General features: G+C 44.3%; 1 protein-coding gene across 3 annotated transcripts in view; it reads left to right on the top strand.

Moving 5' to 3' along the window:
* Positions 1–21,993, top strand: part of NUP153 (nucleoporin 153) — an 81,548-nt gene extending 59,555 nt beyond the window's left edge. For all 3 annotated transcript variants that reach the window (XM_075921223.2, XM_089776377.1, XM_075921222.2), the window contains exons 17-22: positions 6,867–7,058; positions 7,578–8,420; positions 11,237–11,605; positions 14,824–15,102; positions 18,122–18,281; positions 19,233–21,993. In XM_075921223.2, coding sequence (XP_075777338.2) covers positions 6,867–7,058; positions 7,578–8,420; positions 11,237–11,605; positions 14,824–15,102; positions 18,122–18,281; positions 19,233–19,317 — 1,928 coding nt within the window. In that variant the 3' untranslated portion in view covers positions 19,318–21,993. The remainder of the gene's footprint in view (positions 1–6,866; positions 7,059–7,577; positions 8,421–11,236; positions 11,606–14,823; positions 15,103–18,121; positions 18,282–19,232) is intronic.
* Positions 21,994–23,023: the final 1,030 nt, after the last annotated feature.

The following is a 23,023-nucleotide window of genomic DNA, read 5'->3' as shown; positions in this document are numbered from 1 at the left end:
TTCGTCATCTGTGCCTCCCTGGCCTGAGTCTAACTACTCGTCGGATTCTGATGCAGCCTCGTTCAGGTTGGAGTCCTCGGGGGCTTCCTTGAGTCATAGATCCTGCTCCCGGCACCGACGTGATCATTTGCGTGTGCAGCAGACTTGGCTGCCGCAACCGCAATGGCCCTTCTGGACGCCATGGGCTTACCACCAGTGGCAGGGGCCTGTGCCCTCCTCTGTGGTGTCTCGGGGCACCGAGCGCAACCGTCGGCGTCGCTGTCATGACCTCCTCCTTCCCCCCAAAAGGTCAGTTACCACAGATGCCACTGCTGAGCCACAAGCCTCGGTGCCAGAACCGCTTCCGTAAACGGTGCCGCTTGCCCAGCCAGCTCCTCAACCAGGACCTGCGCTGGATCCAGTACCAATCCAGGAGTCATCGTCATCTTCGCCTTCAGATGAAGCTTTGGCAGATCCTGCACTGGCGTTGCCTTCTATGGATGCTCGAGCACATCAGGATCTGCTTAGGCATCTGGCCTCCAATGTAGGTGTCCCAGTGGTGCCAGTAGTGAAGGACACGGACCCCATGATTGACATCCTCTTGGACAATGCCCTTGCCCGCTTGGCTTTGCCACTTAATAAAACCGTGGCCAAGATTACTAATGCCCTGTGGCAGACCCCAGCGTCCCTGACCCCTACCTTAAATGGAGTCGAGAGGCGCTATTACGTTCCCCAGTCGAGGTACGAACATTTGTACTCCCAACCTGTTCCAGGGTCTTTGGTCGTTCAGGCTGTGGCTCAAACGGAGAATCTTCCCCAGCGGGGCTGTCCCCAAAGGTTAGGGAGCCCAAACGCCTTGACCAGATGGGCTGTAAGGTGTATGCCACTGGTGGGGTGCAACTCCACATTGCTAACCAGCAAGAGATGCTGAGTCGTTATGCTTATAATACATGGCAGGCGGTGGATAAATTTAAGGATAAGCTCCCTGCCAAGGCCTGTCAGGAGTTTGCGGCCATAACTTCAGAGGGCAGAACCATCGCCCGCACGGCCCTTCAGGCCTCCCTGGACGCTGTTGACACTGCAGCCTGCACCATGGCGTCGGGTGTAGTTATGCACGGTGGTGCCTGGCTGCAGGTGTCTGGAATACCTCCGGACGTCCAAACTATGATCCAGGACCTGCCTTTTGATGGCAAAGCGTTGTTTTCAGAGCACACGGACTCCAGGCTCCATACACTTAAGGACACGAGGTCTACTCTCCAGTCCTTGGGGATTCACACACCGGCCCTGCAGCGTCGTCAGCTGCCCTACTGACAGCAGGGAAGAATGCAGTCTCAGGTCCCCCGTGGGGATTACTAGAGACGCCGTCCTCGTGCTCCCAGTGGGGGTGCAGGGGCGGCTGCGGGTCCCTTGTCCGCAAGGGGTTGTCGACGTTGCCTGAGAGGGAACAACCCCTGTGGGGTTGGTCAAGGCTCCGCCCAGCAGCCCAAGCACTGGTTTTGACGGGCTGCTGGAGAGTCGCGCACCAGCCTTCCACCCTGACCCCCCGTTTGGGGCCAGGTTATCCTGGTTTGCCCACGCCTGGGCAGAAATCACCACTGACACCTGGGTTCTAAAAATTATCAGAAATGGCTATACCATCCTCTTCCTGGGCTCGCCCCCTTCCAACCTGCCCGCCCACCCCGTCCCTTTTCAAGGACACCTCTCTCGAAGGCATCCTCCGTTAGGAGGTGCTAACACTCCTCCAAAAGGGAGCCGTGGAGAGGGTCCCCTCACATCTGAAGGACAGAGGGTTTTACTCCCAGTATTTCGTTGTCCCAAAACCCAAGGGCGAGGTTTGTCCTATCTTAGATCTCAGGGACCTCAACAAGACGGTGGTGAAATCCAAGTTCAGAATGGTAATCCTGGCCTCTGTTATCCCGGTTTTACAGTTAGGAGACTGGTACTCAACTCTCGATCTCAAGGACTTGATGGTTTCTCCGTTTTATTGTTTCCCGATGTCACTTCCAATTTACACTGCTTCCATTTGGCCTGTCAACAGCACCCAGGGTCTTTACAAAACATGGCAGTCATAGCAGTGTTCCTCTGCAAAAAAGGGGTACACGTCTTTCCGTACCTAGACGACTGGCTGATTCGTGGTCGTTCCTACGGTCAAGTGGAGGCCCAGGTTTCCCTCCCAAGGGCCCTCTTCATAAGGCTGGGACTCATGCTAAACGAGGAAAAGTCATCGTTGACTCCCTCCCAGCACCTCGAATTCGTAGGTGGCCTCCTGGACACCAGGGTGTCGAAAGCACTCCTCCCCAGAACCAGGTTTCTGTCTATAGTGGAGCTGGTCTCCGAGTTAAGCCAGTTCCCCATCATGACCATCCGGGTCTGCTCGAGGCTGCTGGGACACATGGCGGCGTGTACGTATGTGGTATGTCATGCTCGAATGAGGCTCAGGCCTCTGCAAGCCTGGTTGGCAAGGGCATTCAACCAGTCCAGGGGTCTCTGGGACACGGTTCTTACAGTGCCTCCGGAGGTGATAGCCTCCTTATAATGGTGGACCCAGGAGGCGGTAGTGTGCAGCGGGATTCCGTTCACTGTACCTCCCCCCTCTCTTACACTGGTCACAGATGCTTCCAACTTGGGTTGGGGAGCACACCTGGGGTGTCACAGAACCCAGGGTTTATGGTCCCCTGCATAGTGGGCTCTGCACATAAATGTCTGGGAGCTCAGGGCAGTCAGGAGAGCCTGTGAGACCTTCCTGTCGAAGCTCTCACACTGCTTTGTCCTGGTCCGCCTGGACAACACGGCAGCTGTGTTTTACCTCAACAGGCAGGGGGGAGCCCGGTCGCCTCCCCTCTGCCACGAGGCCCTGTGCCTCTGGGACCTGTGCGTACAGCACAACATAGTTTTGCAGGCAGAGTACCTGCTGGGGTGCAAAAACTTGCTGGTCGATGCTCTGAGCAGATCCTTCGGAGCCCACGAATGGTCTCGTAAGGATTCGGCCCTTCGTCAGGTCTTCCACAGGTGGGGTTGTCCCCTAGTAGACCTGTTTACCTTGGCACGCAACAGAGTTACTGCTTTCTGTTGGGGCTGAGGGAACACTCCAGGGGGGATGCCATGGCCGGCGGGCATCCTCTGTGTTTTCCCTCCGTTTCCCCTAATTCCCAGGATTCTGACCAGGGTCAAGACCTTCAGGTCCACGGTCATCCTGATAGCCCCTCGGTGGCCCAGTCAGTTCTGGTTCCCTGTCTTGGTGGATATGCTTAGCGAGGAGCCTATAATGCTCCCGCCAGTTTGGGATCTCCTGACCCAACCCTGGGATGGGGGAACCATGGTTCACCCGAATCTCAGCTCTCTCCACCTGACAGCCTAGTTTATCCGTGGCTAATCCAATCGGAAAAGGAATGTTCCCAGGAGGTACAGATGGTGCTCCTAAGTAGTAGGAAACCGTCTACCAGGCGGTGGTACGCAGCCAAGTGGTGGTGGTTCTCGTCTTGGGCGTCCAGAAGGGGAGTGCACCCGTCCTATGCACCTGTCCCGTCCATTCTGGACTACCTCTTTGAACTTAGGTCCAATGGCCTCTCCCACCTCCTCTATCAAAGTCCATGTGGCATCTCTCTCCACCTTCCATGTTGGTTCGGCTGGAGTCTCTCTGTTTTCTGACCCTGTGGTCAAAAGGTTCCTTAAGGGTTTGTATAAGTTGTATCCCTCGGTTAGACCCCCTCTCCCCGCTTGGGACTTTAACCTTGTGTTGTCTAGACTTGTGTTGCCCCCCCTTTGAGCCGCTGGCTTTCTGAAGCACCTCTCTGTGAAGAGTGCGTTCATTGTGGCCATTACGTTGGCTCGCAGGGTCTCCGAGCTGAGGGCGTTAACTGTAAACCCGCCCTACCTAGTGTTCTCTGACAATAATGTGAGGCTCCGCCCTCATCCGGCCTTTCTCTCCAAGGTGGTGTCACTGTTCCATTTGTCCCAAGAAATTTACCTCCCGGTTTTCTTTCCAAAGCCCCATGCCTCCCCTAAGGAGCAAGTGCTCCATTCCCTGGATGCTAGACATGAGTTAGCCTTTTATATTGATAGAACTAAACCCTTTCGTAAATCCACACAATTTTGACAGAATGAAAGGTTCTCCCCATATTGACCCAGAGGTTGTCCAACTGGGTTGCAGGCTGTATCTGGGAGTGTTATGTGTTGGCCGAGAAGGTCCCGCCCCGGGTTACGGCACATTCCACCAGGGCGCAGGTATCCTCTGTAGCTTTTGGGGTGCAGGTTCCAATCACTGAAATCTGCAGGACGGCCACGTGGTCGTCGTGCCATACCTTTACGGCGCACTACGCACTGGCACAGCAGGGTAGGGAGGACGCAGGGTTGGGCTCTGCGGTCTTCAGCTTTGTATTGTAAATATGTTTGTTTTATCTGTATCACATTGCACTTTCTACAGTTTTCTGTGTTCGCTTAGTTGAATACATTTGTTTGGATTGTTCAGCTTTCGTGGACTTCTCTTTCTGAGTGCTCTGACCCCTCCTCCTTGAAGTGGGGTTGGCTTGGTAGTCACCTAATTCGAATGGACATGAGCAACCACTCGAAGAAGAAAAGAACGGTTACTTACCTGTAACTGTTGTTCTTCGAGATGTGTTGCTCATGTCCATTTGATTCCCCCCCCATCTCCCCTTCGTTGGAGTGTCTGGCGAGAAGGAACTGAGGTGGGGGAGCGCCAGCAGGGGTACTTATGGCGCCACTCCAGGGGGCGCCTTGCCGGCGCTACGGGTACCGCTAGGGAAAACGCTCTGGAAGACGCAGTGCACACGTTGCGCATACCTAATTCGAATGGACATGAGCAACACATCTCGAAGAACAACAGTTACAGGTAAGTAACCGTTCTTTTCCCCACCCTTGGCATAAAACTAGGAACATCTCTAAATTGGAGCACCCTTTTTAGGAATGCTGTCTACAAAAGGAGCTGTTAGCCTGCCCATCCTTCTCACCTGAGTAGTGGTCACAGAAAGGCTACTCAGAGAGCTAGAAAAAGTGAATCACACTAAGGGTTTGGAAGTAGGGGTAGGTCTGTAAATCACTGCATTCTAGGTTGGTGGGAAATGATGGAAAACCCTTCCTAAAGGACCCAGATGGACTTCAACGATGAGTTGTTCTAGTAATGTGTCATGTGCTATAGCCTTTTTAAAGCTTTCCTGAAAAATTCTGACAACATACATATATACTAGGGAGCGGTGCCCCCTGCTTGCTATGCTTGCCAACTCCCCTCTCTGAGGGTGGGCAGCCCCATCTCTACCCCTGGCCACCAGGGAGGGCCAGGCCAAAGCATGGCAACCCTGGCCTGCCCTGGCTCTCTCACCCCAGCCATCGCCCTCCCCCGAGGCCAGACCGGGCCCAACTCCTGCCCATTCTACCCCTCCTCTCTCCCCTCCCTCCTCCCGCGCCCCCCTTCCCACACACACACTGCAGTCTGGAGCAGCTCTGAGCCCGCAGAGATGGGGGTTGGTGAGCTTAGCGAGCAGGGAGCACCGCCCTCTAGTAACATATATAAAAGTTTCAGAGGTCGTTGCTTTTGTAGGCTTTCCTTGTTATTTCAGGGCCTTCATCATGTGAGCTGGGTCCTCAGAGGTGGCTTTTCAGGCACTGGGCTATTGCTGAGAAGCATTTTGAAAATAAAAGATTTTTGTGTGATTTTTTTTTTTCCATGATTCAGAGGACTGCATGACCTCTACTCCATCTAGGATGAGAATTAGAGGGGGGAGAGAAGGCAAAGAATATCTGATCTTTCTACAAATTAAATTGTGGGATGAGAGTGAATTTCTTCCCCATCTTCTATATTTGAAGTCAAAGGAGGGTGAATTTAAGGAGAAGAGTAGAAGGTAGGCAGGCAGTTCTTCAGTCTGTCGGCTTCAAATACCCAGTTGAACAGGATACATTTGCTGGGATGAAATTGGTGTTCAGGGACCCTTTATATCTCATTTGGATTTGCACGTCAATCTGAGTACTTGTTAAAGGAGCCAAACTGCCTGCTATGGGAGCAGCATCAACTGATGCTGTTGTGGAATGAAGAGGGGTCTACGTTGCAGGGTAGGCAGAAGGAGCTAGCCACAAATGAACATAACTTTGCTGCAGATAATGTGGTGCCTTTCATGTTTCTTCATAGAAGCCTTTGCTTCTGAAGATAGTTGGTTTGGGTGATTTGAGCACATAGAATTGGGAGTCTGGAGCCCATGAGTTTTAGTTCTGTCTTTATCAGACTAGGGGCATATGGTTATAGACATATCTCTTCTTCCTGCCTTGTCAGCCTTTCCTCTTCTTCTCCAGCCTTTGGGGGGGGGGGGGGGGACAGTAGCTTTAGCAACCTGCAAAGAAGGAGGAGGAGAAGGGGAAGAGCCACGGCTGCTGTAGGAGAGTTTAGTCCTTTGTTCACACCATCAATTTGTGGAGGAGGGGGAGAAGGAAAGAGAACCGGTTGAAATTTGCTGATGAGTCTGCCTGGGAAATAACTCCGTACCTTATTTCATTTGACAAATTTAAGCTGAATAAGGGCTAACATTAATTCCACCTGACAACTTAAATTTCTCTTGCAATTTCTGTTGGATACAATTTATTTTATTTTCTATCTTAAATAGCTGAGGTATGTTGTTGTAACCTATGTTAGCTGTTTAAACCTAGTGTTGGCTGCATGTTAGTGTGCTTCAGATGATCCCTTTATATAGTCTGTATATTAACTTTGCAAAAATGTTTTGAGATTCTTCAGACATTAAATGAGGTTTAAGATAATCTGATTCCTCCTCTTGCAGTTTGTCAGTTTATACATTACATCTTGAAAATGTAGCTGAAATTTAAGAGCCTCATAAAATGATATTTATTTAATAATTTAAACACACTTGTAATACTTTATTTCTAAGGGAATTCAATGCCTGTGACTAGTAGCAGCACATCTTTCTCTGCTCCTTCTGGAGGATTTCTGGGATTAGACAAATTCAAGAAACCTGAGGGAAGCTGGGACTGTGAAACATGCTTGGTACAAAATAAAGCAGAGGCCACAAAGTGCATAGCTTGTGAGACTGCAAAACCAGGCACCAAACCAGAGCTCAAAGGTAATGTTTCATGAAGGAAGTAGTAGTTGCACTCTTTCAGTTGTTTTCTATCTTCTGTAGTGGAAGATTTGTGTGAATTGCCACAGTTTCTCTGATTTACGTACGTGTGTGTGTGTTTATATATAAAAAAATAACTTTCACAAATGACTTTTTAGGATTCATTGTGTGTGTACATGTGGGGAAAAATTACCTCTTGTTAGGAGAAATATATTCTTGTTCTTAAAATAGTCTATATCACCAAGTCTGGTAGTTTGAAGTATATACAAAAAGTTTCTGTTTACAGTGTATTGTCAGAATTGTTATTTGATTCTATTAGGAGATACAACACCTCTCATTTGAGGGGGTCTGTATGATAAAGGAACTGAGAATGTACAAACAGAAGGCATTTCTAGTTTAAAAAAAATGTCTGATATACTTGGCTCAGGAGAGGATCAGGAGCAGAACAGCAGTGTTGTTGCAGATCAGAATTTAAGTGCATGTTTCTGTATTATAAATGTTGTCTGTTATTCCTTTCTACAGGTTTTGGTACTGCTGCTGTGTCCTCAGATGCCGCTGCACCGTCATTTAAATTTGGTATTCAGTCGTCATCCTCTGAGTCACCTCAGACGTTAGGAAGCACAGAAAGTTTTAAATTTGGAGAACAGGGGGGTTTCAAGTTCGGTATTACATCAGAGTCAGGATCTGTAACAAACACCATGACTGGGGGCTTTAATTTTGCTAAAACTTCAGGGGATTTTAAATTTGGAGTCATCTCTTCAGATTCTAAATCAGAGGAGAGTAAAAAAGACAGTAAGAGTAACAGTTTTAACTTTGGACTTCCCTCGGGTACAAGCAATACATCTACTTCAACATTTCAGTTTGGAACCTCCAATCAGCAGGAAAAGAAAGAGGAACCCGTTTTAGGGGGTTTCAGTTTTGGTACAAGTTCTATTGCCTCCATAGCTACACCAGAGAATAAAACAGGAGTGAGTGGATTCAGTTTTGGAACCGTGGAGGTAAAGGAAGTTGCATCAAGTCCTTTTTTATTTAAAAAATCAGAGGAGAAAAAAGATGAAACTCCTTCAGTAAAGGGAGGCTTCACTTTTGGCAGCACGGAGGGCGCGTCTGCATCACAGTTTGTTTTGGGAAGGACAGAGGAGAAACAGGACTCTGTTACCTCTGCTACTTCATTAGTGTTCAGGAAGACTGTTGACAATGAGGAGCCAAAGGCACAAACCATCTTTGCATTTGGGAAGTCTGAGCAGACCAAAGAAGAGAGCACAGCAAAACCCACATTCACTTTCAGCTTAGCAAAACCAGAAGAGAAGGAAACTGAGCAAACAAAGCCAGCTTTTACATTTGGGGCACAAACCAATACTACAGGTAAAAGAATCTCTTGCCTTGAACTTTGTCTGGTCACATCCATGAAATAGCAAAATTAAGTCACTGTCAAGAAAATAAGCATATCTGAGTGATTTGTTAATGTGTTAGATCTTTAGAAAAACTTTTATTTACTCCTTGAAAATGAATTTACAATTTTGGCTCTTGGAGGATAACAGAATTGTTACCCAATTTCTCTGTAGACTTCAGTGGAGTTGAACATGACACAGGTTGAAAACACTGACAAAATATTTACTGCACATAAGAACCATTTTCTACCAGGTCTTGCCTAAATGCAAAAGTTGTACCTCTTTTTGCTTTCCATACCAGCATAGTTAAAGCAGCAGTACAATGTGTACAGTTATCCCAGTATAAAAGTGCCTCATACTTGTACATCTTATTCCAATATGAGCAGGAGAGAACATGCTATACTGCTATAACTGTGCCCACATGAAAAGTTATACCAGTATACCTATCAGTTCAAAAACAAGTCACAGCTGTAACTGAAATATTGGTACAAAAGTCTGGTACTAGTATAATGTCCTGCATTAGCTAGGGATGTAAGAGACTAGCTGTCTGACTGATAAGCTAACGCTTATCAGATAGTCGACTAGTGATTCAAGTAGTCGCTTCCCTCCCCTTGTGGCCTCCATCAGAGGGAGCAGGAGCTGGTCTCGGCAGCACCCTCTCGGCAGGGGAGATAGAGGCACAGTGGAAACCGTGAGCGGGGACTGAAGCAGTATCCGCTTGTACCGCTTCTGTTGCAGTTCTGCTTTTGAAATGTTCAAGAGTCCCAGTGGGGCTTTTGTACATTCCGAAAGCAGAAGCCCTGCAGGGAGCACCTTCCCTGTGGGGCTTTATTTTGAAATGTACAAGAGCCCTGCTGAGGCTCTTGTACATTTCAAAAGAAAGCCCTGCGCTCCCTGAGGGGCTTCCGCTTTTGGGCTGCAGTTCAAAGGCGGAGGCTCCCTTATACTCTAATTGATTAGTCAATGGAAATCCCATCGACTATTTGATTAATAAACTAATCTAAATTTAACATCCCTAGCATTAGCCCATATGTTGGTAATATTGCCACCGCTGCAGGTGAAAATGAGCTTTTTAGTGAGGTGTTCTAGCTATTAAGATCCAGTTTTGGCCAAAGAACTGTCAAGTTTTAAAACCATTTTTTTTTCTCTAGGGCTACATCTACACTGGCATGATTTTGCGCAAGAACTCTTTGGCAGAAGAGTTCTTGTGCAAAAACTTTTCCAGAAGAAAGCGTCTACACTGGCATGTGCACTGGCATGTGCTTTTGCGCAAGAGCATCCATGCCAGTGTAGACGCTCTCTTGCGCAAGAAAGTTCCGATGGCCATTTTAACCATAGGGCTTTCTTGTGCAAGAAATTCATGTTACCTGTCTACACTGGCCTCTTGCGCAAGAACAGTTGCGCAAGAGGGCTTATTCCTGAGCGGGAGCATCATAGTTCTGGCGCAAGAAGCACTGATTTCACACGTTAGAATGTCAGTGTTCTTGCACAAGAACTCGTGGCCAGTGTAGACAGGCAGCAGGTTTTGGCGCAAAAGCACCTGCTTTTGCGTAAGATCGCACCAATGTAGACATGGCTAAGAGGATTAGCAGAGTTTTCTCAGTAATTATGAATAAAGATCTCCATTCCCAAAGACAGGGAAACAAAATATTTGAAGACATGGGACTGAGGAGGGTTAGTCTTATTTGCTTTGGCAGCAAATGTTGAAGATACTTAAATATGCATATGCAGTTTGATCAGACAATTTTAAATTATTTTCCAGATAGCACAGGTGTTAACTACTTAACTTTATCCCCTATTAGGGATAAATCAGTCACCCGACTTTTAAAAAGTACAGCCCTACACAGGGAAATTACTCACTGTACAGGTTATATCTTCCTTAACCGGGTCTCTGTGGTCCAGCTGGACCACAAATATTCCTGGACTACAGAATCCAAGCATAAAGAGGTGAGGCCATAGGGCAGGAAGGGGAGAAGGAGGGGCGTGACTTGGGAAGGAACCCTGTGTTGAGGGAAGGGGACACAGCAGGGAGTTCTGGCCCTGAGGGTGAGCGGTAATGTGGGGCCAGCAACAGCTGTGGAGCTTTGGTCCTAGCAGCTGCATAGCCTAAACTGCCCCAGAAGCTACAGAGCCCTGGCAGCCACAAAGCTCCAGCCTGGGGAGCCATGGCTGGGCAGGCAGTAACAGGGCTCGGCTGGAGTCCTAGTTGGGCCATGTTGGGAGGGACCTCTCCTTGTTTGGCAAATCCCCTTGTTCGGGACCTCTCCTTGTTCGGCAAATCCCCTTGTCCCTGGATAAGGGAGGTCCAACTGTAGTTGAGTTTTGCCTGAATCAGGGATACAGGATCAGGCCCTTAGTTTTGTAGTGGGCTGGAGAAGAAATAATGGTAAATCAGTCTGTTCCCTTCTCCCCCTGAAGTAGGATACATTTAGCTTAGCTATGAAACTATTCTGCTGTCTCTTGGAATAATTTACCACTAAGCACTTCCATCATTGGTGGCAAAAAAAAAAAAAAAAAGTATTGTGTGTATGTAATGCTAGTTCATATTTCCTTTAGAGCCTTTCCTCTGTCTTGTAGTCTTCTCCCACCCTCTGCCCCACAAATTGTTTTTTCTGGGAAAAAGACCAGTTTATGCATTTCACCTTGGTTTTACAAGATAAAAGCTGTGACACTTAGGTGTCATCCAGTGATGATGTTGGCATGCACGGCTTGAAACAACACATGTACTATGCCTCCAGAGCCTCCTTTGCCATTTTTAAAGTAGTTTATAATTGCTCTCCTTCTTTGCAGATCAAGGGGCAACAAAGCCAGCTTTCAGTTTCTTGAACCCTGGTTCCTCTTGCACAGCCATACCAAGCACTTCAGCGAACAGCAGTAGTGTGTTTGGCAGCTCCTCCTCTGCATCAAATCCTCCACCAGTTGCCACTTCCTTTTTGTTTGGACAAGCCAACAACACTGTGAGCAGTTCTGGGTTTGGCAATGCCTCCGAATCCAATGGCTCTCAGTCATTTGGGTTCTCTCAAGAAAGCAAACCAGTCACCACATCGTCCAGCACAAATGCAGCTGTTGCTTCATTTCTCTTTGGTTCAGGATCTACCAGTAGCAATAATGCAACCTCTGGTTTCAGCTTTGGGGCCACAACCACATCAAGTTCTACAGGTATATTTACAACTTTATACAAAGAAGGAGTTACTCAGTCGTTAGTGGTGCTACCATGTTATGAAAAAAGTGCCCGTCTCTTCGTACTTTTTATCAGTAAATCTCAAAGACTTTGTCTCAGAAATTTTTAGGAAAAGTCATAAGGCATTCCTATTGGAAAAGGGCAAAAGCATTAGAAATACAGTTTAAGAGCAAGTGTCACAAGCATTATTTTGTATGTCACATAACCTCCCCATTTGCTTTCCAGTTCATATAACTAGAGTTCTGCTTCTGCTAGGGAAACAGGAGATAATTTGATTGTAGTTATGGAATATTGCTGTACCAGAACCAGTTTTTGAAAATTCAGCCTAATTTCCCACTTTTTTAAAAACTTGGAAGTGATGAAATTAAAAAAAAAAGTCTTAGAAAAGTTAAAGCTCTCCTCCTGAAGGTTTGCTGGTCTGGGTCCATTTGTTGCCACACGATTGTTGTGATTAAGGATGTAAGTGACTAGTCGAGTAGTCAACTATCTGATAAGCCTAGGCTTATCGGGTAGTTGAGTGGACTACTCACTCTCCCCCTCCTCCCGCTACCTCCCTAACAGAGGCAGCAAGATGGGGAGCAGGAGCCGATGCTGGAGGGAGCCAGTTTAAAAGCTGGTTCCCCCAGCAGTGTGTTGCTGGTGTGGTGAGGAGGGGCAGGGAAGGTTGCTGCAAGCAGAGGCTGCTCCACATTCCGCAGAACAACCCCTGTCCGTGGGGAGATCCCAGGACCCCCCGTGGACAGAGGCTGCTGGGACTGGTGCAAGCTGGGACGGAGCAAGCCTGGCTCAGTCCCAGTTTGCACAGGGTCCAGGACATACCCCCACTACAGTTCTGCAATTTAAATGTAGTAAGAGCCACCTGGCTCTTACTACATTTAAAATGCAGAGGCACAGCAGTCTGGGACTTGTCCCTCAGCTCACGCCTGCTCAGTTCTGACTCATGCCAGGTCTGGGAACTACCCATGCTGTGACTCTGCAGTTTAAATGTAGTGGGAGCTGGGCAGCCTGCGCACCCAGCTCCTTGTACATTTAAACTGCTGAGTTGCAGTAGGGGTAGCTCCTGGACTAGGTGCAAGCCAGGATAGAGTCCCTCTCTGATACAAATTGTATTGACTACACGATTAGCCAATTACCCACTTCTTAACATCCTTAGTTGTGATCATAGTGCTGTTGTTGAGCCCTTGGTCCTCTATTTACTGCTTGAAAGCACTCATGTTTCTCAGTGAAAATGGTTCATTTATTACCTTCCCACTCATCCTTCTGCATGTGAAAATTCTCAAATGTCATTAATATTTTTAAGCACAAAATTCTTTAGTTCTTTCCCTGAATGCAGCCTTCTTCTTTGGTACAGTGTTTAAGCACATCATCGGTGTTTGCTCCTGCTACTGTGACTGGTTCATTTAAGATCAGATTTGTTTCTTCCCAGTTATTGGGTAAAGAACTGTGATCCTGTTAATCTCTCACTAATTCAAATAAATTAAAAATCAGAGTCTAAAATCCTAAAATGTGTGATCTAATGGGGCAAGAGTTTAACTTGAACTCGAGATACTACGCAGTGCTCAAACAACCCAGTAATTTGAGTGAAATTGATTTTGTTACTCAGTTAAGAAACAGAATTTAAATGTGTTTGTCTCCAACCCTCATTACTCTTCTGGGAGTTAAGTTTAGGAACTCTTTTTGCCAGAAGTAGTGGTTCAGACCTTGAATTGCTATACAAAGAATTACACATTTTTAAGAACAAGTATTCTAACTCTGAATTACAGCTTCTTTGCCAGCAAATCTGCTTGTCACTTTGAATAAATCATACTGAATCTGAGACAAAAATGTTAAGAGGAATTTTCTATTCTAATTCAGAAATCCAAATTTGTGCAGTTTAAATAAATCTCTTGTTTTCCTGCTGAAAGAAAGCCAGTGTGTTGGGGCATTCTAAGCTATAGTGCAGTAGCTCATGCTCTTTTTTTTCTGTTGTATATTTGCTGCCTGAAAGGCCTTTAGATAAAGTCATTGAACTGATGACACTTTCTACATAGTGGATGTGTTCCCTGTGCATTCAGTTACTACTGTATGTGTTTCTCTACTGCATTTTATTTCTGCTAGCCCAAAAGAGCTAAGACAGCTAGGGGAATGAGCTAGTCTTCTGTTTTCTCCGATGCTGACTCATTAGTATAATTGTTTTAATAACTACTAATCTTAGGCACAATTTGAAAAAAGTGAGAGTTGAACAATTGTTATTAAAGATCTGTTTTGGCCTACAGGACTTGTATTATTAGCTGTGATTGTAAAAAGGAAGAAACTCCGCTTAACTCAAATGTCAGGTTGAGTCTGTGGCAGGGCTGGGGAAACTCAGGCCCGTGGGCCACATTGCCTGGATCTGGCCCCCAAGGCTCATGGCTCCCCCTAGCATTGGGGAGCCCATGCTGGCACTCCAGCCCCCCTGCTGCCCCACCACAGGGCTGGAGCACATAAAATCTACTATCCTGGCCCCCCCGTAGGCCCTGGTGTGCAAGGAGAATGTGGGGAGTGTCTTTCTCCTTCTCAGTCAGGGGCTTCTCACTTGTGTGTGGCCCCCGACTGATTTTTTTTTGTGGGTCAGTGGCCCCTGGTGTATGGGTTCATAGTTGTTTTTTTAAGACGTGAAATATGAGCATGACACCTCACCACTTCTGGACAGGCCCACACTTTAAATGTAGAACTCTGCACTCAGTTGACTTGATGTGACAGAAACAACTCTTAACTTACTGCATGGATAAAATGTCACCATTAGTGCGTACCTGCTATTAGATTAGATAATTGTAGTGTTTGTATTGAACATTTTACTTTATGCAGTGACCATTTCATATTTAGGATGTAATGTAACTTATAGGTTTTTAGGCTAGGAGTAAAATTATTTAAAAAAAACCTGACAGTAACCCTTCAGGCAGAGTAAATATGCTGTTTTCTGCTTTATTTTTGTAACCGTACCAACTGCACTTTTATCATGGTTGAACTGATATTTTCTGTTTTATATACACTCCAGTTGTATGGCTTATTTCAGCCACTTCAGATACCTTTTAAACTTAGATGCAGCATTTGGTGGCTAATTCTAAAGATGAGGTTTCATAAACAAAGCCGCCTTGCTTCTCTAGAACAGTTATGCCCTTGTGAAAAAAATAAATCTGATACTTAAGTTTCCATTCTGCTTCCTTGATTTTTCTAGGTTCTTCCTCTTCATTTGTGTTTGGCTCTGGGACTTCAGCACCTGTTGCTGGTCCAGCATTTGGTGCCAGCCAGACACCAACATTTGGTCAAAGTCAAGGTACCAGCCAGCCAAATGCTCCAACTTTTGGATCATTATCATCAACTTCATTATTTTCAGCTGGCTCTCAGCCTGCACCTCCAGCCTTCGGGTCTGTGTCAAGCAGTAGTCAGCCTCCTGTGTTTGGACAGCAAGCTAGCCAACAGCCTGGGTTTGGCTCTGGTACAACACCTAATTCCGGTGAGTTCGAGCCCTACATATCTTCATGTTTATTTTGGTCCCAAGATACAGATTTTGTAAAAATAGTTCTGTTTAAATGTTCAGCAAGTAATAAGGCTACAACAGTGCATATTAAACATTTTATTATAACTGGGGGCTGTGTCTACATTGGCCAGATTTTGCGCAAAAACAAGTGCTTTTAGGCAAAATCTTGCCAGCTATCTAAACTGGCCCGAGTTCTTGCGCAAGAATACTGACAATCTAATGTATGATCGTCAGTGTTCTTGCACACGAACTCTGATGCTCCCGCTCAGGAAATAGCCCTCTTGCGCAAGAGGCCAGTGTAGATAAGGACAGGAATCTTTTGCGGAAGAAAGCCCCGATGGCGAAAATGGCCACCGGAGCTTTCTTGCGCAAGACAGCATCTACACTGGCATGGGATGCTCTTGCGCAAAAGCACACATGCCCATGTAGATGCTCTCTTGCACAAATACTTTAATGCAAGAACTCTTGCGTTAAAAGTATTTGCGCAAGTATTTGCACAAGAGAATGCCAGTCTAGATGCAGCGGAGGTGTATACAGTAATTCTATAGAAATTATAAATATTATCTGGGAAAATAACACAGGTCAATGATTGGTCAGTCCTCCCTTGATCCAATGGCGTTTCAGATATCAGTGTCATTCTGAACAAGTTATTTAATGTTTATATTGATAGTGTTTAACTGCCAACCAAATGACGACTCCATTGCGTTAGATGTTACGTTATACAAACACATTTAATATTGTTGAGCCTCTATTGAGAATTTATAAATTTGTTAGCACAATATAAAATACTTGAATATCAGCTCCGCCACACTTAACTGTAAAATAAGACTTTATTTACAGCTAAGCTTGTAGCTATAATATAACTGCTGTAACAGAAAATAGGTAAACAATAGTTTAAAAGGCCACTCTCAAGTTTAAATATATTTACAAGAAAATCCCTATTTCCTTACCTATATTAATAATGCCCTTAAATTTTATGACTCAATCTTCAATTTTTGTATTTTTATTTTTTGCATTTCACTCAACTTTGACAACTGTATTTTCACTGTCCAGTTTCTTTTTTTAGTAGATTTCACTGATCCTGTAACACAAGGCTGGGTTGTGAACACTGCAAAGGAATGTTCAAATTCTATTAAACTGTTCAGGTTGAAATAGTCAGGCTGTAGTTCTGCAGTGAGATCTAAAACCAAGTCTACACTAGACCCAGCAGCTCAGCTTAAGATACACAACTCCAGCTACGTAGAGCGTACCTTACCTTAAGCTGAGCTTGGCGGTGTCTCCACAATGGGAAGCCAATAGGAGCAAACACTCCCCTCGACTTCCCTTATTCCTTGCAAAAGGAGTACCACCAGGCACCTGGCACCCTCTGAGTTTTAGTGATTCTTAACTACACTTGCTAAATCAAACTCCAGAAGATTGATCATAGCAGCAGTGATCTTCCTTTTAGTGTAGACGAGGCCTAACTGAGTGTGGCTCCCAAGTCAAGTCTGAGGTTTAAGTCTAGAGTTGAATGATTAACTTGAAATCTAAACTACTTTTAGCTATTTTTAAAAACTGCCTACTTTTGTTTCAGGTAGTACACCTGTCCTTAGCCTGCCTCATATTTTTAATGGTTTTACAGTCTCATTCATTATTTTTATATAACTTTTACTCTAAAAATCTAATACAATTAAAATGAACATTTTTAATTTATCCTCAGGCATCTAAACAAGTAGCAGAATTTTTAGAAGCTCTTCTGTACATTTAAGAGACTGACTTTAGGAACTCACTTTAAAAAAAAAAAAAAAAGGTTTGACTTAAGTTCAAGAAAAACTTTAATTGCACCCAAATTTGGGCTTAAGCTGTGGGAATGTACTTTTAAATTGAAATCAGAATAATTGTGATGCTAATATTGAAAAAAATAAGTCACAAAAGAACTTGGTTAATAAACGCAAGATTCCTTACCTTTCTTAGGGTTTTTTTTTAGTTTCTTTCTGAAACTGTCTCCTCCCACTGAAAGTATATATGAATATAAGAAACTCCTCTATTTGATCCATTTTGTTTATTTGACAGTAAAAAAAATACTTGAATACAATTTCTTGGTTTAGAAAACGTGTATACAGTATGTATTGATTTATGAAAGACCAAATATATGCAGTGGTTTATAATTTATCAGTCCATTCAGTGGGAAGTGTCACATATGATACTAAATGTATTTTAAGTACAGCTCCTCAATTTCCTTTTGAAAGGCTTCCTAAAATCTACAGAGCATTCAAAATATGCTCTATGCCAGAGATGGGGAACCTTTTTGGTTCAGGGACCACTGACCCATAAAAAAATTAGTTGGGGGCTGCACAAAAGTGAGAAGCAAAAAAACAAGCCCCTCACTACTTGGCTCCTTACTGAGAAAATTTCCCACATTCCCCTCCCACACCAGAGCCTAAGGGGGGGGGGGGGGATCCAGCCTAGTAGATTTTGTGCTTTAGCCCTGTTTTGGGGCAGCGGAAGAGCTTAAGCATCAATGCTAGGGGTGCCCTGAGCCTCAGGGACAGGATCCAGGCAAGCCAGGGGCCACATCCGGTCCCCAGGCCTGAAGTTTCCTACCCCTGCTATATGCCCTGCTTTTATAATTGATTCTGACTCATAAAGCTACAGTTTGAAATGCACAAATATCCAGAATAAAGAGAAATTGGCTGTTACTTACCTTAAATGACTTAATATTATTAACTTGCTGCACATATTAAAAGCTGTTGTATTCACAGGGTCATTCAGTCATCATGCTATATGTGAATCAGCAACGCAGTAGCTGTTGGCTTACTATCCCAGTCCTGCACAAAGTTGCTCCACTAAATATTTTTAGTGTAGCTTTTAAGTTGATTACAGCAATAGCCACTTTAGTATCACTGCTCTAGGGAAGCTTGTGGTCTTGTTGGGACACTTAATGTATGTGGTAGAATGGAAGAAATGTGATTATTTTGCATTCGAGTAGTTAAACATAGACTTCTGTCTTTTGTAGGTGGTGTATTCCAGTTTGGAAGTAGTTCTAATTTTAACTTCACAAGTAATAGCCCAGGAGTATTTACTTTTGGTGGGAATTCTGGCGCACCAGCCCCACCAACCCAGCCTTCTGGCTCTTCAGGATTTTCATTCAATCAGCCTCCAACATTTACAGTGGGGTAAGAATATTTTTAAGTGACTAAAAGGGGGATAAAGATACTAATTCATGGGAATGTTAGTGATGAGTTTTATTTGGGAGTTTGAAGATGCACAATCTTCATTTACGTGATTACTTCAGGTGTTCACAGTATAAATCCTGACAAGATAATTCAGTCTGTTAAAAGCGACTAGTAGTTTTGGGTGCCCCATTTGACACCTTCATGCTAAAAGGTGACTTTTAGAGTCCTGCAAATCTGTGGATCACTTTTGCAGATACCGTGCAGGGCTCTACTGATTTTGAGATGGTGAGCATCCACTCATTTGTCTCTAGTTGGGCATAAAATCACTTTGCACATGAAAATTACAACTTCTTTGGTGTTTGTAGACCTTGCATCTACAGTAAAACCTGTGTTATCTGGCACACTCGGGAATTAGGACGTTCCGGTTATCTAAAAATTCTGGTTCTATGAACGTCCCATCAACCTAGGAAAAACCAATGGACAATAATAGTAAAACTCAAGTTTTTAATATTGGTAGTTTTGTAGTGTGAGGCAGTTGGTCTCACATTTCTATTTTGAGTTAAAGAAGATTGGTGGTACTTAAATAAAAAATTAAGCCAATCATGGTAAACCAAGCCAGGCCTGTGCGCCTGAAGATAACAGTATTATGGCTGGGGGCAATGCTAGTTAACAAAGTTAATACAGTACTGAATAATAAAGGTTTCACTGTACTTTAAAGCCAGCTGCTTCTTCCACCACCTTCTGTGTGCTTTATACTGTAATATAGCAAATGTAGCTACTTATTTTGTGTCTGGAATCCTTCTCTTGCTATACATTTTTATGAAGTTTGGGCCTTCTTAATTATCAGAATATGTATTATTGCAGATGGTTATTTTAAACTATTCTAGAAAAATCCAGAGATTGGTAATGGAAGCATGAAAGATTTGACTACTTCTAAATTCTTTTTGACAGGTCTAATGGGAAAAATATATTCTCTGCTTCTGGATCTTCAGTTTCTGGACGGAAGATAAAAACTGCGGTTAGACGTAGAAAATAATTGCCAGTGGTTGTTAAACAGCAACTTTCACAATAGCTGGTTGCCCTGCAATTATTGGATTGTACCTCATACTGGGTTTAGCTGAAGTCAGATCTGCCTAAAGAAATTCATAACTCTCCCCATTTAGTTTTTTTGGTAATAGGTAGAGTTGGCGACAGGAAGATTCTCAAGCAAAACAATTTTAGAATCCAGCAATTTCTTTATTCAGACTTGGCATGGTCTGGCTATAAGACATAAATATAGCCCACACAGCAAATAGCTTTGTATAATACCTCTTCATCTGCACCACTATGTGCACTCATTTGCGTTTACTGACGCCTCAAAATTGTAATTATCAGTGAAGGGATTCTGTATAGAGTAGAGAATGTTGGTAATGAATGATTTCTATGCTGAGTTTGTGCTGGTGTATGTGTGAAGTGAGTGAGTTGGGTGTATTGTGCACTAAAATTTTCTGATAGAGGAAGACTGATTAAAGGATGGTCCCTGCTAAGGACTTGTTAGATCTGTAGTTCTCCATTTAATATGCTATTTCTTTATTTTCATTCTTATGGCTCTTTATCACTTGTCTCGCCTTTTTCTTATTTTATTATGAAAAAGTGTAAATATAATTTTGTTTCTCTTTTTTGGCATAACAAATCTGTGAACTTGAAATTTTAATTTTGTGTGTTATGGCAATTTTTGTTTAGTATGGTCTCAGATTTTATTATGTAAATCCCATTATTCAAAGTTGCCTAAATCCATTTGGAAAATCTTTAAATAAAATTGGGAATTCTTAAAGTGAGTTTATTGGCTTTTCTGATCCATTTTTGTTTGGACCAAAAACCAGTATTGTACAAAGTACTAAGTATATATTTTTATATTTACAGAAATGGACTGTGGTGACTTTGGATAATAAGGAAAAGTTTAATATTAAAGCCATGTTTATTACAGTATAATTAACATGTTAAACCATGGGATAAATGCCATCAATAAAAATTATGAAATATTGTTTGTAGTAGTTTTAACTCACAATGAAACCTATTTGTAAGATTTAGCATTGTGTCCATCAGAAAAGAAGTCATACCTCTCTGCAGCATTTCTACTTTTTAACAAAAATACTTACTAAGATCAATATAAATATGCTCTGTAATTGAATGGATCCTCTAAACCAGGGGATGTCCAAACTCCTCAACCCATGGGGGCTGTAACAGGCTACTTAGAGGATCTGAGGACTGCACCTAACTTGCATCTACATTTACATACATTTAAAAATCAAAATAAATGCACATAACCATGATATTTGCTTGTACTTTTATTTTAGTTTATTTAAATTGCTGCTGCTTAGATTAAGTGCTATAAACTGAAAGTCAAGGCATTCAGAGAACTATAGCATACTAGAGTGAGATCTAGCACATCTCAAACTGCAAAACAAGCATTTGCCACTGACTGGTTACAAAGTGCAGGGTCCTTGTCATTGTTTCCATTTGTTAAATGTTTTTCTAGTATTCTTCCATGTAAACAATTGTAGTTGTCATGAGGCTCCTAAGTAATTGCAAACAGGAGATTCTAGTGAAGATGTTAAAGCCTCTGACTATAGAATGATTTTAGAGAAAAACTCTAAAATCCTTATTAGCAGGTCATAGCTTCTGGTGGTTTCCCCTATATCAAAATTTCTTAGGCATCTGTAAGACAAGTTGATCTCAGAGCTCACTGGGATAAAATGATCAGCATAAACAAGGACCACTGTAGTTATACTTAGCTGCTTAAACCTCTCTTCATTGCCAAAAATAAGTGGTTGTTTAAGTCTCTAGTCTCACCTAGCTCCACTGCACTGTACTTAATCCCCTTTGAAAACAAATTACCTACATCAAGGGTTCAGCTGTCTTCAGAGAAGTTAATAGTTCAAATGTGCAATGTAAACTACCTTGCATTAGCTAAACTCAAGCGATTGCAGCCACACTATAAATACTAATGACAAAGTGATTAGATTAACAGCAAGTAGCTATGTTTTTCCTATTTTATTAAACCTAAGTCTATATTGGAAGACTTGGGTGGAAAAGCTGTATCAGCATATCACATTGGCACAACATTCCTACTGTGGACTGTATTTGCCAGCAAAAGTGCATTTTGGATGGTATAAACTGTCAGCTGCTGCTGTGCGTGCTTTACCTCCCTTCCATGAAAGAGGATACTAGTAAAAGTGCTATTTTACTGGTGTAAACGCATGTGTGGTGTGTGTGTTTGAACTGGCCTAACCTGATCTTGAGTTTATGCCGCTAAAGGGCTAACTTGCTCAGGTTTCAAAGCAGTTAATTCAAACTAGAGATGCGTATGAGCAGGAATTAAAACACCACAAGTTACATGTAGAGTTAACACTGCAGTAAAGATAAACCCTCAATGAAAACTAGCGTAAAACAAAAGAATTACCTTGCTGTGGGTAAAAAATATGGTCTCCATATTAGAAGGAAGGAAATTGTAGCAGCTCCAGCATGCATGCCTATAGTGTTTATGAAGCCTTTTAAATAAACACCCTTTTTATCCTAGCCAAGTCAAACTTACAGTAGAGATCTACTGGTGCTCTACAGCAGGGGTGAGGAACCTTTTTTTGGGTTGGGGCTACTGATGCAGCACATGAAAACTAGGGATGTTAAATATTGGTTAATAGAACAGTCAAGTTACCTCATGAATTCCTACCCATTACTCAACTGTTCTGTAGTCCCTGGGGATGGGGCTAGCAGCCAATGGGCTCCTGTTCTACTCCTGAGGAGTTTCCTACCCTGCTGCAGTTCTGCATTTAAAGCCTATTAGGAGCTGGGCTGGCAGGCAGCCTGACTAGCTCAGTTCCAGCTCATACCAGGTTCTGGAGCACCAACCCCTCCTAGAGAGGGGCTGCCGCCTCTGTATTAGAAGCAACAGTGCTAGGTGCCAGGCAGGAACTGGTCCATGAGGGGAACCAGTTAAAAAAAAAAAAGCTCCCCTTGCAGACTGGCTGCTTGTTGCCCTGTGCTGCTGTCTCTGATACAGAGGCAGCAGCACAGGTTGGCAGGAGCCCCTTTCCAGGAGGGGTCTGAGCCTGAATTGAGCTGGGATCCTTGCCCACCCAGCTCCTAATACACTTTAAATTCAGAGATGCGGTGGGGGTAGGCCCCGGGGCCAGTGTGATCCAGGACTGAGGTAGGCTGCTGGCCAGCCTGCTAAAATTTACTGACAAGGGTTTTGGGGTGAGGGAGAGAAATGGGTGTAGTTGGCTTACAGCTTGTTTAATCAACACTATTACATCCCTAGGGAAAACACCACCCTTTGCCATCAGGGGCTCCCCAGTGCTGGGTGGGGAACCCCAAGTCTCAGGGGCCAGATCTAGGCAAGCTGGGGGCAGCATCCAACCCCTGGGCCTTAGGTTCCCCATCCCTGCTCTACAGGGAAAAATCAGCTAAGGGCAACTTAACTGGAAGGTGATAGTAGCTGCTAAGTTTCTTGTAAGCTGTGTGGCTGTACAGCTATTAATTTAGCACCATGCAGACCATCAGAGGGGAACCTATGGTAGCTGGGGCAGGGCAGGGGCACCCAACTCTGGCCTAATCCTGCTCCAGCCAGGGTGGCGCTAGGCCCCACCCCAATCCCCCCACAGATGGAGTGGTGAGGCCCCAGAGCCCTTGCATCCCTCACCCCATCCCAGCCTGGGTTGTCAACTTTCCCGGACTGGAGGGAATTGACACCATTTGTGGCC

The sequence above is a fragment of the Pelodiscus sinensis genome, chromosome 2 (genome assembly GCF_052426305.1).
Source record: "Pelodiscus sinensis isolate ZL-2025 chromosome 2, ASM5242630v1, whole genome shotgun sequence".
In the NCBI taxonomy this organism is placed as follows: Eukaryota; Metazoa; Chordata; order Testudines; family Trionychidae; genus Pelodiscus; species Pelodiscus sinensis.
Note: the sequence above shows the minus strand (reverse complement) of the source record. Positions and strands in the feature narration are given on the sequence as shown.